At 41.0% G+C, this 18153-nt stretch overlaps 1 protein-coding gene across 5 annotated transcripts in view; it reads left to right on the top strand.

The window, feature by feature from the left end:
* The window catches only part of CACNA1B (calcium voltage-gated channel subunit alpha1 B), a 378141-nt gene that overhangs the window by 236886 nt on the left and 123102 nt on the right, over nt 1–18153 (top strand). For all 5 annotated transcript variants that reach the window (XM_089675295.1, XM_089675298.1, XM_089675296.1 and 2 more), the window contains exons 12-18: nt 1270–1382; nt 5897–6009; nt 6132–6263; nt 7341–7413; nt 7853–7970; nt 13711–13778; nt 14443–14549. In XM_089675295.1, the coding sequence (XP_089531421.1) occupies nt 1270–1382; nt 5897–6009; nt 6132–6263; nt 7341–7413; nt 7853–7970; nt 13711–13778; nt 14443–14549 (724 nt within the window). The remainder of the gene's footprint in view (nt 1–1269; nt 1383–5896; nt 6010–6131; nt 6264–7340; nt 7414–7852; nt 7971–13710; nt 13779–14442; nt 14550–18153) is intronic.

The following is an 18153-nucleotide window of genomic DNA, read 5'->3' as shown; positions in this document are numbered from 1 at the left end:
CGTACACACACGCACAGAGACACGTGCATACATACACAGACACATGTTCACACAGACACATGTGCGTACATACACAGACACATGTACACACACACACACACACGTACATACACACAGACACATGTACAATTGTACATGCATACACAGACACACACACACACACACCCATAAAAAGTTGCAGTACTTTGTTGTTCACTCACAGAGCCGGGTACTGCACTCTAGGGGGAGGCAGAGAGCACAGCACACACTCCTTGCTTTGCTTTCACTGCGCTCAGCTATTGAGCAGTCTGACGGCTCCCAGTGCCAACGACAGATCCGGCCTGAGCTCCGAGCCTGCTCAGCAAGACGGCCCTGGGGGACACACTCACCCCCACCATAATTTCCACTCGCTATTGGTGAGCAGGCAAGTGGAAATTTCAAGCCCTGAGCTATTGTAAAACTAATGAGCACAGTAAAGATAGCTCACATCACTTGGCTAATTGACATGTTTGTCATTAGCTTGGCAGCAAAGGATTCTGGGAGTCAGAGCAAGAGGTGTACATTGAGTCTCCTATAAAGATGACTTGGGAAGCACTGACTATCACCTTTAATCTTTGGAAGTGCCCTTTGTAAAAATGTAAGACTTTAGCAGTTGTATTTGAATTTTATCATAAGTATCTCTAGAATTAACAGCCCAAAGCAAACACTTGGTACGGCACAACAAGAAAGGTCAATTGGCATCTGACACTACATAAAATGCCATATTGTGTTTAAAAAAAGGGAGCTGTGTGATGCGCCAAGGGCTAGTTCACACCAGATTCAGTTCTGTGCACTTTTTTTGCATAAAACAGTGATTTACATGTATTCCAATAGCCCTGGTTCACACTAGTGCAGTCAGTTCCAGTCAGTTTCCGATGCAGAAAATAAGTAGCACAGAACCATACTGGAACATGACAAACTGCACCAAAACTGCCCCAGAAATGGAGTGTAGTGTGAACTGTAAGCAAAAACATATCCGTAATGCATCTGGAGTGCATTTTTGTAGTGTGAACTGGCCCTAAATCATGTACCACACTGCCCTGTATGGCAGTCGAAATAGACAGCTGATGTAGAGGTAAAGCACTCCAACATCTGTCAGTTCCAATGTCAATTCAGCCTAACAGCTTTGATGTTTAACCTAGTTTTCTTATAGCCCTATATATCAATGTATTCTGTATATTTGTATAACAATACCATACCACAGATAAAGGAAATGGATAGAGTTCATTTTAATTCTTGTTTGTTTTACAGATTTTGCAGAGTTTGTTTTCCTAGGTCTCTTTCTAACAGAAATGTCCCTGAAGATGTATGGTCTCGGTCCTCGAAACTACTTTCACTCATCTTTTAATTGTTTCGATTTTGGGGTGAGTTTTTCTATCACTTAAAACAACTCCTTCAAGCTGTTTTTGTTGTTTGTTTTAACTACTTCCTAACTAGCTCCAGCATCCTTTCAGTTAGGTCTTCGAGTCCAGGGGGGAGAAATTCTGTCAAAGTGATCACATGGCCTGTCCCACCAGTTCCTGATCCTTACTAGAGGCCAAGAGCTGTGTATGACAGCTCAATCACTGTGCTGGGAGACTGCAGTGGGTGTTCTCTGAGCACAAAAACCTTGGTAGTCCATAGATGTACAGTATCTCACAGAAGTGAGTCCACCCCCTCACATTTTTGTAAATATTTTATTATATCTTTTCATGTGACGACACTCGAGAAATGCCACTTTGCTACAATGTAAAGTAGTGAGTGTACAGCTTGTATAACAGTGTAACTTTGCTGTCCCCTCAAAATAACTCAACACACAGCCATTAATGTCTAAACTGCAGTACACCCCTAAGTGAAAATGTCCAAATTGGGCCCAAAGTATCAATATTTTGTGTGGCCACCATTATTTTCCAGCACGGTCTTAACCCTGATGGGCATGGAGTTCACCAGAGCTTCACAGGTTGCCACTGGAGTTCTCTTCCACTCCTCCATGACGACATCACGGAGCTGGTGGATGTTAGAGACCTTGTGCTCCTCCACCTTCCGTTTGAGGATGCCCCACAGATGCTCAATAGGATTTAGGTCTGGAGACATGCTTGGCCAGTCCATCACCTTTACCCTCAGCTTCTTTAGCAAGGCAGTGGTGGTCTTGGAGGTGTGTTTGGGGTCGTTATGTTGGAATACTGCCCTGTGGCCCAGTCTCCAAAGGGAGGGGATCATGCTCTGCTTCAGTATGTCACAATACATGTTGGCATTCACGGTTCCCTCAATGAACTGTAGCTCCTCAGTGCTGGCAGCACTCATGCAGCCCCAGACCATGACACTCCCACCACCATGCTTAACTGTATTCAAGACACACTTGTCTTTGTACTCCTCACCTGGTTGCCGCCACACACGCTTGACACCATCTGAACCAAATGCGTTTATCTTGGTCTCATCAGACCACAGGACATGGCTCCAGTAATCCATGTCCTTAGTCTGCTTGTCTTCTGCAAACTCTTTGCGGGCTTTCTTGTGCATCATCTTTAGAAGAGGCTTCCTTCTGGAATGACAGCAATGCAGACCAATTTGATGCAGTGTGCGGTGTTTGGTCTGAGCATTGACAGGCTGACCCCCCCACCCTTCAACCTCTGCAGCAATGCTGGCAACATTCATTTGTCTATTTCCCAAAGACAACCTGTGGATATGATGCTGAGCATGTGCAGTCAACTTCTTTGGTCGACCATGAAGAGGCCTGTTCTGAGTGGAACCTTTGCCATGAGGTGCCATGTTGAACTTCCAGTGACCAGTATGAGAGAGTGAAAGCGATAACACCAAATTTAACACACCTGCTCCCTATTCACACCTGAGACCTTGTAACACTAATGAGTCACATGATACCGGGGAGGGAAAATGGCTAATTGGGCCCAATTTGGACATTTTCACTTAGGGGTGTACTCAATTTTGTTGCCAGCGGTTTAGACGTTAATGGCTGTGTGTTGAGTTATTTTTAGGGGAAAGCAAATTTACACTGTTATACAAGCTGTACACTCACTACTTTACATTGTAGCAAAGTGTCATTTCTTCAGTGCTGACTCATGAAAAGATATAATAAAGTATTTACAAAAATGTGAGGGGTGTACTCACTTTTGTGAGATACTGTATATGTGCAACATGTAGACCTTAAAAACCTACTCTTTTCCTGCTGCACATATGGCTTACATGAGTAGCAAGAGGTTAAAGCGAAACTAAACCTTCCAATCCTTTACAGCCAAAGAAGCTGCCATCTTGGTCTCTGTTTGATCTGCAGTTACCATAGTGCTGCACATGTAATCACCTATGACACCAGCCATTTGATTGCTCTGCATTTCAGTTGAGAGCTAAAATAAGTACACTGGTAACATTGACAGTTATTAGCAGAGGAATGCATTAAATGTAACTGTTTTGGTAGACCGTGGGTGTGAATACTTTAACTTCATTCAGATACCCAGCTGTGTTCAGGATGAATTCACATTTTGTAATTAGGGATAAACATGTCAAAATTATTAGTTTTTTTCCGTTTCGGGTAGAGTAGGGAAATGTCTAACCTCTGTCAGAATTTTGTTGCTGGCTGTGTCCCTGCTTGGTAGGTTCACCTTCTTTTTCCTGGTGACCACTGATCCCTGGTTCACATATCTGAGCACGGGCACGAGAGCCCATTCAATGAACACCCGTGCCCTGGGACACGCAGGGAAGAAATCCCTGCACTTCTTCTGAAAACGCAGCCCACATGGGAACCTCGGTTCCCAGTATGATTGCGATTTCCAGTGAGGGCGGCGTGCCATTAGAATTAATTACCCGCCCGCAGGTCCGCATTCTTCAGTGTAAATCCACAACGGCACCACCCGCACATTTGTGAACCTAGCCTGAAAGAGATGGCAAGTCCAAAATCCTGCAGAATTTAATCTAAAAGTAAGTGAGGAGAAATCTACCAACAGAGGCACAAAACCGAGGAAATTTTTCCCTTTGCTTCCTGCAGTATCTCTTGAGCAGGAAGTGAAGGAAAATCCCTGACATGATGCACAGACAACAAAAAAAAAAAAAATACATTTTGAAGCACTTTAATTCCTGTGATAGCGAGGTTAGGATTGCTCCATTAGTAAGATCATAGATGTAATAATTAGACATGTGCGATTCATTATGAATTGAAATTCTGACTAAATTTGCATGATTCTGAGATCTGGATTTCCGAATCACAATACTAATAAAATTCACCTAATCCGAAATAAACTATAACAAAATCAATAAATTAATTTGTTTCATTTGGAAGACATGACGCAATAGATGGGCCTTTTGTTATTGTATGAAGCATCCAGAATAATGTAATGACATAGCAAGTGGTCCGAATCAATACGGATCCAATTGCTTTTATTCTAGTAAGCGTAGCATGAATATTCTAATAAAATCCTTTTTGTATTGGGGTTGAACTTAAAAGACCATTTGTTTAATTTGCAGACCCAACAAAGTCAGTTGGGAATGGTGAAATGAATTCAACTTAATAACATAACGAATGATATGTAGTAATTAATTACATTAAAATGATTGTAGCCAATCTTCTAAATAACAAAAACAAAACAGAACTTCCAAAAATACAAATTAATTCGGAACAACAAATATATAGTGTTTTGAAATAAGGAATCATTACGAAAACGTATCATTCTAACATAACAATTGTGAGGAGATTAAATGATTTACTTAAAGTGGTAGTGAAGCCTACCTGTAGGTACTGTAAATATCTCCTAGACGTTCACAGCGTAGGAGATATTTACTTTAGCAGTGCCGGTGATGTCACCAGCGCATGCGCACTGTGCTTTCAATGGACAGCGTCACCATGACTTGGCCAGTCAAACGGTTGCAGCCCACGAACCCGGTAGGAAGACCGGATGAAGATAGAAACCCCGGGGTGCCATGACAGTGCTCTGCTGGAGGGCCTCATTTTCAGGCAGGTCTTTCATAATGTGCTAGTATGCGATGCGTACTAGCACACTGTGCCCTTACTTGCAGGGAGATGATTTCTTTAGATTTATTTTGTGTGCTTTACTACCACTTTAACAAATAAAACTGAAACAAAATGTTTCTGTCGTACACATCTCTAGTAATAATTTACTGATGTTTATATGCAGGTTCTTGCTGTCAACAAGATTCTGATGTGAAAGCACAAGTCATGTTCCTTAAAGACCTTGAGTTAATAAGCGCAAAATTCTTCTTCATCCTCCTCTAGCTGCCAGTAATTCAGTTTAGGCTTATACGCTTGTATGTGCTTGGGTACAGATTCCTAAATTATTCCATTCAAACAAAACATTTTCTATTTTTTTCTTATGGCTCTGAATACATCGATGCATAACAGAACTTACCCCCATAGACAACAATGCACCTTTGTTCAGATCTATAAAAAAAATTAAACAAAAACCCACTACAAGGCAACAAGTGCAATGTTTTTTCTGCCCATGTGCAAGAGGCCTAAAGCAGATATGTTTATATGCCAAATAAAAATTGAAAAATTAAAACCATGCCTGAAAAAGAGAAAACTAATTATGAAAGCATGCACCTACATTCATTTAGTCTTGCAAAAGGTATTGCTTAAATTTTTACTATTCTACAAATAAAGATTGAATTACTGGTGATTATTGGAAAGAATATTTCAGTGGCTTTATCTTCATGCAGGATAGTCATGTAAATACAGCAGCAGCCCCGTGCTGAAAAGAGAAGGGGATTATGGGAAAGAAGGCAGAAGAGACAGTCATGATAGTTCTCCAGCTTTGTTCTTCTTGCAGGATAATGGTGGTTTCTTCTGAAAAAAATCACCATCCTCATCCTACTCTTCAGTTCATGATTGTGTAATGCAATATAAAGGTCGTTTTACTGTTTGTTGTTCTTACAGGTTATAGTGGGTAGTATTTTCGAGGTGATTTGGGCAGCAGTAAAACCAGGAACCTCTTTCGGGATCAGTGTGCTTCGAGCTCTGCGGCTTCTCCGTATTTTCAAAGTCACAAAGTAAGAGCTCCATCTGCCTATAGTGTGCTCCCATATCACCCATGATGGAGTTTAGCCATCAAAAGTCATGTTGTGACCTGCACATGTGATCTGGGATATAAACTTTCTGCTGGTGTTTGCAGGTACTGGAACTCCTTGAGAAATTTGGTGGTGTCCTTGCTGAACTCCATGAAGTCAATCGTTAGTCTTTTGTTCCTTCTTTTCCTCTTCATCGTGGTCTTCGCGCTTTTGGGGATGCAGCTTTTTGGAGGACAGTAAGTGTCAGTCATAGTTCCGATGATAATTTCCCTTTTCTTTAGCTACACATTACCATGATCAGCGTAATATATAGCATGGCAGTATCTAAATTGAGGCTCCCAGATGTCTTTGGGAGTGCTGATATTTCACCTTTGGAGTCCTTAGACATATAATAAATTGTTAGGTTGTAATAGTTCGGTATGTAATGTGGAAGGGTTAGAACTCCTGTCAGGTTTTTACTGCCATCTCTGTCCCAGCTCAGGAAATTCTCCCTTTCTGATTGTCCAGGCAACCATAGTCACGAGGATAGAAAGTCATAAGAAATTTACACAATGGAAATGTTTTCGATTGTCACTGAAACAAGATAAATCTTCCAAAGGGGCACTTGTTCTGGTCACAGCTATCTCAGAGGGTATTTCCTCTAACTTTGGAGAGAGCTCACCTCATTTCCTGTTGTGTGGGGCAGATAGTGAAGGGAGAAGGGGACCCACACAGCAGAAAAAAACCCCAAACATAGCAGTTTTAACCATTCCACAATCTAATAATACAATGTTTTGGCTTTATATACACGTAACTCTTTGACATAATTAAAATTGTCCATCATTTCATGACATCTCCCAAAATTGAAATACAAGAGCGGTGTAGGCTGTTTAAACGTTTACATAAACCTGTCCCAACCCTAAGCAATTCAAACTGAGCATACAATGGAAAAATACATAAGCTTTAATCTACATTTCAAAAGAATGAGCTGCTGCAGAAAAAAGGTAGAACGTTCCTTGATAGGGCATCAAAATATCAGACTTCAGGAAACCCCTAACCCCTGACTCTCAAGTTCAAGAGTCAGAGATAGAAAAACGTAAGTCACCAAGGCAGAAAGTGAGAGAAAAGCCAAAATGTTGAGTTGTCACTGGAATAGGTATAGAAGGGAAATTGTTCAATGGAAACACTTGTTTCAGTGACAACTGTTTTAGAAAGGATTTTCCTAGTTTTCCATATCCAAGCGATTTTAACTATTTTCTACTATCAAAAACAAAGTTTTTTGGCTTTGGACATTCTTTAAAACACCACATGTATAACTCTGTCTTGTTTTTCAGATTTTACTTTGAAGAGGAAACAAGAAACACAAATTTTGACACCTTCCCCACTGCCATCTTGACCGTTTTTCAGGTGGGTCTAATGATATTGATGTTGTAGCTCATATTTGAATTATTTCTTGTATATGTTGGCTTTTCTAACATATTGTAGAATTACTATTAAAAAGCCTGGACTACCATTTTTATTGTACTCTTTGGTGTCTCTGATTTTAGTACCAGTAGGCATGCCCAAAATACAGCACACTGGCTAAGTGATTAGCATCCTGCCTTGCAGTGCTAGGTTACATAAGGAATGGTTTGTATTTTGGAATGGTTTGTATATTTGCATGGTTCCCTCCCAGAATCCAGAAAACATACTGGAGTAATGTTTTGGTTCCATTTTCCGCGGTTGTCAGTCTTGCTATAACCGGTCACCACTAAGCCACCAAATAAGGGACTTTAGATGTTCTGTTATACTTGTCAAACATTGTTTAGCTCTGATCTATTACTTATGCCAGTAATGTTGCTTGCAGATCCTGACAGGGGAGGACTGGAACAATGTCATGTACTTTGGAATCGAATCACAAGGGGGTGTCAGCAAAGGAATGTACTCTTGTATTTACTTCATCATCCTGACTCTGTTTGGAAACTGTATCCTTTGATGTCAAAATAGTTCCACCACTTCAGCTCCCATACCTGTATACCCATTATGGACTAGAGCAATTTTTATATTTCCGCTATGGGCCTCTTGACTCAGCAATGACTATCGTTATTTATAAAACCAAAGTACAAAATACAAATACATATACCATTATTTCAACACAGACAAGGATTTCTAGCAATTTGTCTTTCACAAATAATTGTATTCTTTCTGCAATCTGCAGGTAAAAGGCATAGTTCTGTCTCAGCATGAAGAAAGTCAGACTGCTGCAGGGAAACCTCTGCTTCCGCACAAATAGCAAAGGTCCTTCTTTGCAGCATGCCGGCATGGGACAGGTTTTTCTACTCAGGTTTTGTCTGCTTTCTATAAAAGAAAAAAGAGCTGTAGCATTTTGCACATCTTTTGTTTGATGCACCTGGAATATAGTTAACTGATAGTTCAATTAGGCTTTACAGTGAAACTAGGCTGTCCTATTGGCCAAAGACATAGCCATCGTATGGCAGGAATACACGTTAAGAAAATCGACCGATCAATCATCTGACAACCGATCGGCGGTCGTTTGTTGGTCGAAATCGTGGCCCACATTAACCAATCGGAAAAAATTGTTCGGCGAGCAATACGTAGTGTTGACGTCTTCCGTACAAGTGGAAGTGATGCAGTGTGCGTGTGACCTTGTAGCCACGCCCTTCCGCCCAGAACTATTAATTGGCCATAAATCCTTGGAATTAATTGGATTAAATTGGATTTATGGATCCTTGGACATAAACATCCAGGACATCATCTGCTTCCGCTCATGCGTGATATCGCCTGACAGATTTTTTTCAGATGACCGTCATACCACCGCATAGAAAATCAGTCGTTCGCATGCGAAACAACAAACTTTTTCACTGTTATTCAACCGGATTTTTTCGTTCACAATATCGTTATCGGTTATAACATCCTGCTCATCAACGAAGAGAAAGTTGGTCGATCGTTTGATCAACGAAAATTTTCGTACGATTTTCTTACCATATATTCCTGCCATTAGTCCCTTTTGGATTTGCAGTTGCCATATTGCTGCACACATGACCAGCTATTGCTCTTATACAGGATTTATGTAGTGCCAGCAATTTGCATCCGTGTCCCATCCCCAATACAGGTATCAACCCCTTTATTCCCCTGCTATTGGGAGCATGCTTACAAAAGGTCACTGACCACTCCATAGAGTCCACTTCCAAGCAAGAAAAGAGGGAAGCCACTCTATTAAAAATAATGGAAATCGTCTTACCTTTATTTTTGCTTGGAAGTGCCAATAGTTTATGTTGACCTTTACAAAATAAAGGGTGACAGTACAGTTACAAGAGGATTCAGAGGGCCCTGCTTATGAGATTGTTACAATCTAAAAGAGAGGAGCAGGTGATACAAAAAAGGTAAAAACTGTTAGGGATGAACTGATGGAGAAAAGTAAAATTACAGGGTTTTTTTTAGGTGGAAGTGGAGCAGGACTCCCTGAAGAGATGGGCTTTCAGAGATTGCCTTTCAGAGATTGCCTAATAGTTTACAGAGTAGGAGATAGCTAAGCATATTGGGAAAGCTAGTATCAGAGGAAATGAGAGGCTCTGGAGAAATCCTGCAGGTGAGCATAGGAGAATGTGACATGGGAGCTAGAGAGCAAGAGTCCTTATTTGTCCAATATTTGGGTGATATTGTGAGATTAAATTGGTGATATAGCTAGGGGCAGAGTTGTGGATGGCTTTGTTTGTTGTTGTTAGTACTTTCAAGTAAGAAAGAAAGAAATTATATTCAGCGCAAATACTGGAACCTAGTCCAAAAAGTCTAATAGTTAGTGGAAATAGTCTGGGTGACTTGGATTGGAGGGGTCCGTATGGCACTAAGGGCAAGCTTCATGCAGTACTGTAGCAGACTCTGTGTAGTAAAGGAGAGAAGAAGCGCCTCAAAGTGCAGCAGACCACTTTAATTCCACATAAAAGTAGGAACACTCACATGTTAGTAGAGTAATACAGGCATGTTTAGTATATGGTGTGGAAACACTGTGTGGAACGGCTTTCACTGGTGTATAATATGTCCGCCTTGCATAATACGTCCACCTCTCACTTGAAGGAGCTTGGTAGCAGGAGGGAGACAGATGTGGAGCCGGCTGGCATGCTCGTACTCCTCAAGATGGCGGCTAGAACACACTCTGGAGCGCGTGTAGGCATGATGACGTCAGTGACCAGAATTCAATGTGACGCGTTGAGGAGTGCGTGCATGCTGGCCAGCTCCACATCTGTCTCCCTCTTGCTACCACACTCCTTCCAGTGAGACGCAGGACGTATTAGGCACCAGTGACATCCGTTCCACACAGTGTTTCCACACCATATACTAAACGTGCCTGTATTACTCTACTAACATGTGAGTGTTCCTACTTTTATGCTGAATTAAAGTGCTTTGCTGCACTTAGAGGCGCCTTTCTTCTCTCCTTTTACTCTTATTCATTGGCCAAGCAGAAGCCAATGAAGGGATTCCCAGAGAGGAGCGGTGGCCACTGAATGGATGGGTAGGGTGGATAAGTCGGGCAGCAGCACATGCTAGACAGGGCAGTTTCTGTTGGGTGTTGTGGGTGAAAGTCAAACTGTAAGGGGTCGAAAAGGTTGTTATCAGTGAGGTGGTAGCTCAGACAGATTTTTAAGTTTGGGGTGACCAATGCCTATTTTAACCACCTCCCGCCCGCCATATAGTAATATGATGGACGCAAGGAGGTTCTTTCGTTCTGGGAGGACGTCATATGACGTCCTCCCATTCTCACTGCGCATGCGCGGCTCCCTCGGACACAGCAGATCACTGATCCACAGAAAGAACCGAAGATGTCGGCTCGGTCATGTGATCAGCTGTGTCCAATCACAGCTGATCACATGTAAACAGGGAAATGCCAGTTATCGGCATTTCTCTCCTCTCGAGCTGTCACGCTGACAGCTTGAGAGGAGAGGAGAGACGGTAATCGGCATTCTGCGGAGGGGACATCTACACTGATGATCAGTGTGCCCTGATGGTCAGTGTAGCCCCAGCAGTGCTACCTGTCAGTGTCCATCAGAGCCAGCTGTTTGTGCTCACCAGTGCCAGTGCTCATCAGTGCCACATCAATGCCACATATCAGTGCCTACCAGTGCACATCAGTGCCCATCTGAGCTGCCTTTCAGTGTCACCCAGTGCCACCTATCAGTGCCAGTCAGTGCCGCCTGTCAGTGCCAGTCAGTGCCGCCTGTCAGTGCCCGTCAGTGCCGCCTATCAGTGCCATATATCAGTGCTGTCTTTCAATGCCCATCAGTGCCACCTACCAATGCCTCCTCATCAGTGCCCATCAGTGCCACCTATCAGTGTCCATCAGTGCAGCCTCATTAGCGCACATCAGTGAAGGAGAAAAATCACTTATTTACAAAATTTTATAAGAAAAAACTAGGAAAAAACTTTTTTTTTTTCAAAATTTTCAGTGGTTTTTGGTTTGTTTAAGAAAAAATAAAAAACCCAGAGGTGATTAAATACCACCAAAATAAAGCTCTATCTGTCACAAAAAAATGATAAAAAATTCATATGGGTACAGTGTTGCATGACCGCGCAATTGTCATTCAAAGTGCAACAGTGCTGAAAGCTGGAAATTGGCCTGGGCAGGAAGGGGGTATAAGTGCCCTGTAGGCTTGTGGTTAAAGGGGAGGGGAAGCTGCCAGTACTGGGGAAGAGATTGGATATGTGAGTTAGAGAGTGCAGAATAGAGCAAGAGGGGATGCAAGTATATGTGAGGGGATGGGATTCAGTAGTAACAGGGTCAAAGGTGGAAAGTGTTGAGTATGGTGGTAGACCTGATATGGTAAGTGATATCTGGACAATGGAGATTTCCTCAAAAACTGCATCAATCGTGTTTTTTTAAATGATTGGTAATGTCCTGGGCAGTGAATGAGTTAGTTGGGGAAGATGATGGAAGACAAAGAAAGAGTTCGAGGTAAAAAAGAGCTGACAAAGTGAGGGTGTTGATGAGAGTGATGAAAGCACAATGGTAGATGTTGTGTTCTAGGAGGTCAGATTTATAAAGGGAAGTCTTGCAGGAGTTTAGTTTTACACCACACTTGCTCAAGAGCACAAGTGTGTCTTTTAAGACTTGCGGAGTCTTCTGTTTCGAAAGGTTGTAGAGGATGAGAACTAATTCTGCATGTAACAAAGGGAGCACATGGGAGTCAGGAACGGTGGGAGTGAGCTATTGTAGACAGAAGTAGTGAGGTTGGGGCAAGACAGGGTGAGATTTTGTCACAGAGGTAGTCTGTTGCAAAGCAGAGAAAAGAAGGGTTCACGTGGCAAAGGTTTCTTCTGGTAATGGATTGCTGATTGGGAGGAGAGGAGGTAGAAGACAGGGAGAGTGTGAAACTTATAAGGTTGTGATCAGATAGAAGAAATGGGGCATTGGAGCCATTTGAGGGCTTGAAAGACTGGCTGAGAGCTAACATAAGCAAGCTGGCAACTATGACAATTATCACCAGAGGCATGACTTGAACTTCGCAAACACAGTGCATGTGCTAATAGGCACAATGTAAATTAAAACACTACAACAAATTTCTAGTTTGAGCTTTCTTTTGGGAAATGGGTAAATCAGAAGCATTAGTTCTGCTTGAATACAACATATTCTTGCTTGACTAGAAAGTACCTTTAACCTCCCTGGCGGTATTCCCGAGTGTAGCTCGGGGTAAAGTTTCAGTACCAAAAGCGGTAACCCCGAGCTACACTCGGGCTTACCATGCGGCGTTGCTCTGGGATTCCCTACAGCGCTTACCTTGTCCCTCGCTCCCGCGATGCGTCCCCTGCAGCGTCCCCGGCCATCTCCTCCGGCCGATGTCGGCATCTGGCTTCCGTGTTCCGGTCCTTGTGACGTCGGGACGTACGGGCGCCGGAACCGGCAGCAAATTTGAAAATTTAAAAAAAATTAAATTTTTTTAAAAACGATTATTTTATAGCAAAACATTCCTGTATCAAAGCATTTCACATACATTTTGTCCCTAGTGCTTTGTCCTGTGCCCTGCCTGCATTTTGACAGTTCTTTCTGCCTGGAAACTGAGAAAAGTCCACGGTGTCCAAAAAGCGTCCCTTTAGGTCAAAATCGGTTTTAGACCGGCTAAAGAACAGCGATAGTAAATCAGAACTACTTGCAGAATTGAGTGATAATGATTTGTGGGGGAAATTCGTCATCAGACACTGAAAACGATTTTGTGACTTTGCTCAGTGATGTGCGAACTTGGCGCTACATTTCAAATTTCAGTGTTTTTGGTTTGATTGTATTATTGAATAAAATGTATTATTATATTATTATTTTTTATGAGTATTTATTAAATTATAATTTATGATTTCATGTTTCAAGTTTTATATCCGGAATGTTTACTAGACTTACAATAAAAAAAATACATATTTCCATGCAAAAAAATGGTACCACTTTCAGCACCAAAAATCTGAAATAATCATACCGCCAGGGAGGTTAAGGAGAAACTTCAGCTGGTAAATTAAGCTTTTCAAACGGTTCCACCCTAAAAAGGTGATGCATAGACATCACACCGACATGCAGGACTATGTTGGTTGGGACAGTCATGTTTGTGCATAGACTCCTCTGGTTATCCATAGTTGCTTACAGTACTTTTCTCTGTCTACACTGATACTATAGCATTTCATCTTTATTATGTGTGGAAAATTTGTTTTTCAATCCTTAACCTGAATCAGACACCCTCCTGAATGTATTTTTAGCCATTGCTGTCGACAATCTAGCCAATGCACAGGAACTTACAAAGGTACAGGACTCACTGATGTAAACCCTAATTAAGTGACATTTTATAGGCTAAAGCATTGTGTATTCTAAATAATTGTTTTTCAACACGTCTTAACATTTTTTTTTATCATTCTTTGTTGTATCTTAGAGCTGCTGATTTCCTGCAGCTTCTTTGCAGTCACTTCCTGTCTACATGCACTCCAGTGATGGCTGCATGGCATTTTTCTGAGGGTTCTTGATGGTAATCACAGTGGACCATGCCTGTGTAATGCCTCTTAAAATGGCTGCTTGTAGTTTCCATCAAAAGCCTGAGTGACAACGCAGTAGCACAACTTGGAGACAGGGTCAGAGCGTTGTCACCCTATAGCAGGAAGTGCCTGAACAAAGACCTTCATGGCGAGGGTACCAGGTATTATTTTAAATGAAGCTGCAGATTCAGAAAGGTATAAAATTAGTTTTGATATTACATTAACATGTTAATGCTTCAATGAGTGATTGAGTTTACACATGCTTTAACATGTAATAAACATTGTAAAAATGCCTTAGGTAGCCACTCTAGTTCAAGTGGACTTTTACCTTTTTAAAACCGTATTTGTATGTAAACTGATTGGTTGCTGTGGGTCTCCTTACCTTGCCACTGGCCCCATATTTCCATGTTGCTAACTTAAACAATATGTCTACTGCAGGATGAGGAGGAGATGGAGGAGGCTACCAATCAGAAGCTGGCACTCCAGAAAGCCAAAGAAGTGGCAGAAGTCAGCCCCATGTCCGCTGCCAACCTTTCAATTACAGCGTAAGGAATTCAGCCCTTTATAGTTCATATTTTACCCAAACATACAGACTTCTCTTTGGAAGCACTTACACTGAAAGCTTATGATCGGAGGTAACTCCAAGCAAGAGGGAGGAAAGCAGCTTGAAAATACCTAGCTACTATTCATTTCCTATCGTTTTCCCTTATGCTGGTACAGGCCCATGAAATATCAATTGCAACCTACTGGAAAACTTTCAGATGTAAGAATAGTAGACAAATTCAATTCTGCAAATGTTCTGTAGTTAACAGTAAACTGCTTTAGTATACATCATTGGCAGGAAGGAACATTTGAACAGATTCTCATGTAACACCATAGATACTTCATGAGCCTGCACTGGTGTAACAGAATAAAGTAGGTAAAAAGTACCAGTTACAATAATTTTACAAATCTGGTTAGTCCATGCTTCTTCCCTCAGTACATAAGAAAATGAAAAGATGTTGCATGGGACTTTTTAGGCACTGTAAACATTATTCATACAACAAGAAATATCTAAAAAATAAATTTTATTACAAAGAATTTCTTAATTCATTATTAATTATACGGTCATTAATACCATTATATATTACCTATTAAAAAAAATTTCATAAAACTTGATCATCTATCCATTTGGGGTACAGAGGGAAACCCCAACAAAGATGCCCCTCTGTTGGTGTTTCTCTTTGTACCCCAAATGGATAGATGATCATGATTTATGAAATATTTGTTGTTTTTATATATTTCTTGTTGTACGAATATTGTTTACAGTGCCTAAAAAGTCCCATCCAATGTCTTTACATTTTCTTAAGTACCATTTACAAAGCTGAAAATCTTACTGGTTGGTGGCAAATGGGACACAAATTTAAGTCTACATAAAAAATACCATTTAAAAATGCTTTGGCATGTTCCCTATAACTTTATTCAGTACTATATAGAACATTGATGGCAATTGTATGGTTGCCTTCCGCTGCGGCCTGTTTTTACCCATTGGCATCAATATTCCAAGACCATGAAGATTAGCCTTAAATAGTTGGTTGAGAAAGTTTAGATTAGATTTTACCTTTAATTCCGACCCATGAACAGGCTTTCTTTCCAGTTATGGGTCGAAGAATAGATGCTGACAGTTTAGATGAGTCCACCAATCTTTAGATCCTACAGTATTTTCCGTTTAGTTGACAGCAAAGAATTTGGTGGATTTTCACACTCCTGGGGTGACAGGACAGGTTGGGATATGTTGTTCCTTAAAAGCTGTAGGTCTCCTGGTTTTTCTAGCTTCTACCAGACAATTTTTAGGTCCGTCCATATTGCAGACACAGGCTTGAATCCATAACTGGCGCCGAAGTTCAGGACAATCTGTCACAGCTCCCTCCAGCACATAAAAAGATTAAAAAGCAGATATGGACGTCAGATGGATGGTTTTTCTGAGCAGATGGCTTTTTTTTTTTTCAACTAGTGATGAATCCAGCAAGACGGCTGCTTAACTTCCCATGCCATGCTGGTGCTCAGTACTGCGTTTTCATTTTACACCCAATACTGTCAATACTCAAATCTTTTTCAGCGTTTAACCCTAGGTTAAAGAGACCTTGTTATGTACAAACAGAGCTCTGATGCTACAGATATGCAGGTTTAGGAGTCAGGATGGGATTTCAGCCCATTTGGCATAAATCCCCAGTAGACTGACAGATGAACAATGTGCCATTCTTGGCATCAAACGGTCACATCAGTGCTAAAATAACATGTATTAGCAACATTTGTTTTAAAAAACAGCAACAATAAAGTCATCAGGGTCCCAGGAGACAGAACAAAAGCCCTTCTTATGCATCAATGCTTTCCCAATATAGAGGCTGGAGGAGAGTAAAAGGATGGCAAAGCATGAAAAATGTCATTCCTTATTACAGCCTCACAGACCTGTTCAGATTCCAAAATAAAAAAACTAATTAAAGTGTATCTCTAGCTAAAACTATTTTTTGTTTAGAGGGTGTAGGGAAGGTTGGAATCCCTGTCAAGTTTTTATTGCTGGGTGTTTTCCAGCTGGTGAGATTCACCATCTTTATTTGCCCTGGTGACCATTGTCACTAGGGTAGATAGTAATAGGGAAAATGTTATAGTTGTCACTTTGTTATCCAGAGCCATTACAATCTGGCTGTACAATATTTGCACAACTTCCCTTAGATTTACCAAAACGAATACTAATATATGACATGCATAAGCTAGCCATTCAACTTATATATAACTAGGCAGGCACACTACACTAAGTAGTTGGTAGATCTAAAGGATATTGGACAGTCAAAGTTTAAGGCCTGGTTCACAGTAGTGCCATTTCAGGTGTGACTTGAGTAACACAGAATCGTATGACATGGAAATGACATTATTCTCTATGGTGCCCTTTCACATCAATGGAGTACAGCACAGCGTGTTTTTCGAAATGGGTCTGGTGCTACTTTGGTGTGATTGCAGCACAATATTGGCGCATAGACTTCAAATAAAAATGCACCAAAACTGCATGTAAATCACATGTACATGTGTTTTTGGCGCATTTTTGCAAGTTGTTAAGAAGCGCACGCTATTTTTTGATATTTTTTATTTGGTATGGGATCCCCCTTAAAATCCCAACCAGATCCAAAGGGCCTGGTATGGATTTTTTTGTATTTTTGATGTTGAGTCCCACTTGAAATCCATGGCATACCCAAAGTGCCTGGTATAGACTATGGGAGGACCCCCACACTCATTTGTTACATTTTGCTATCAGCAGAGAGGAGTCATTTGTTGTTAGGTTGCTGGTGGATGTCAGCTTTTTAACAACCAGCATCCAGTCTCCTTCTCCTACCAAAAAACATAGTAGTACCAAATATGTGTCAAAACGCAACAAATTCGCACTTTGCAATCATACTGAAAATTGAATCTAATCGCAACTGTACTAGTGTGAACCCTAGCGCGCATTTTGAACAGATTTTTGTTGTGTTCCTGGAACAGGATGTAAATATAGGGCCTTGAAAAAGTATTCATACCCCTTGAAAGTTTTCACATTTTATCATGTTACAACCAAAAACGTAAATGTATTTTATTGGGATTTTATATGATAGACCATTGTGACGTGGAAGGAAAGTGATACATGGTTTTCAAATGTTTTTACAAATAAATATCTGAAAAGTGGAAAATTTCAAGGTGTAGGAATACTTTTTCAAGGCACTGTACCATTCTCACCACTGGGACACAAACAAAAAAAATCTAACTGGGGTCCTAACCATTCCCTACACTCTAAAACTTAAAAAAAAGGAAAACAAATCCTTTTTCCTTCCTCCAGAAGTGCACTGGTAAAGTGATCCTCCAAGGGTGAGAAAATCAATAGGAAATCCCTAATTAAATTTTTGACATTGGATAGGATTCCCTGCCATGTATGAATCATTGTGGTCTAGTTAACCTTATAATTACTTAGTATTTTTCCCTTTTTGATAACACTGGCATTAAATACATGGAAAAAGAGTGAAACTGTAAGGGGCCCACAAAGAGCCAGATTTCATTGAAGGGAATGTTAGGCACCTAACCTTTGTTGTTCATGGCCCCTCTGTCAGGTCTCACCTTTGAATACCTGCTATTAGGCCACTGCAT

This window comes from Staurois parvus, unplaced genomic scaffold, assembly GCF_062004578.1.
Source record: "Staurois parvus isolate SC_StPar_1 unplaced genomic scaffold, SC_StPar_1.0 ptg000154l, whole genome shotgun sequence".
Classification (NCBI taxonomy): Eukaryota; Metazoa; Chordata; class Amphibia; order Anura; family Ranidae; genus Staurois; species Staurois parvus.
This window is presented reverse-complemented; position numbering and strand designations above follow the sequence as displayed.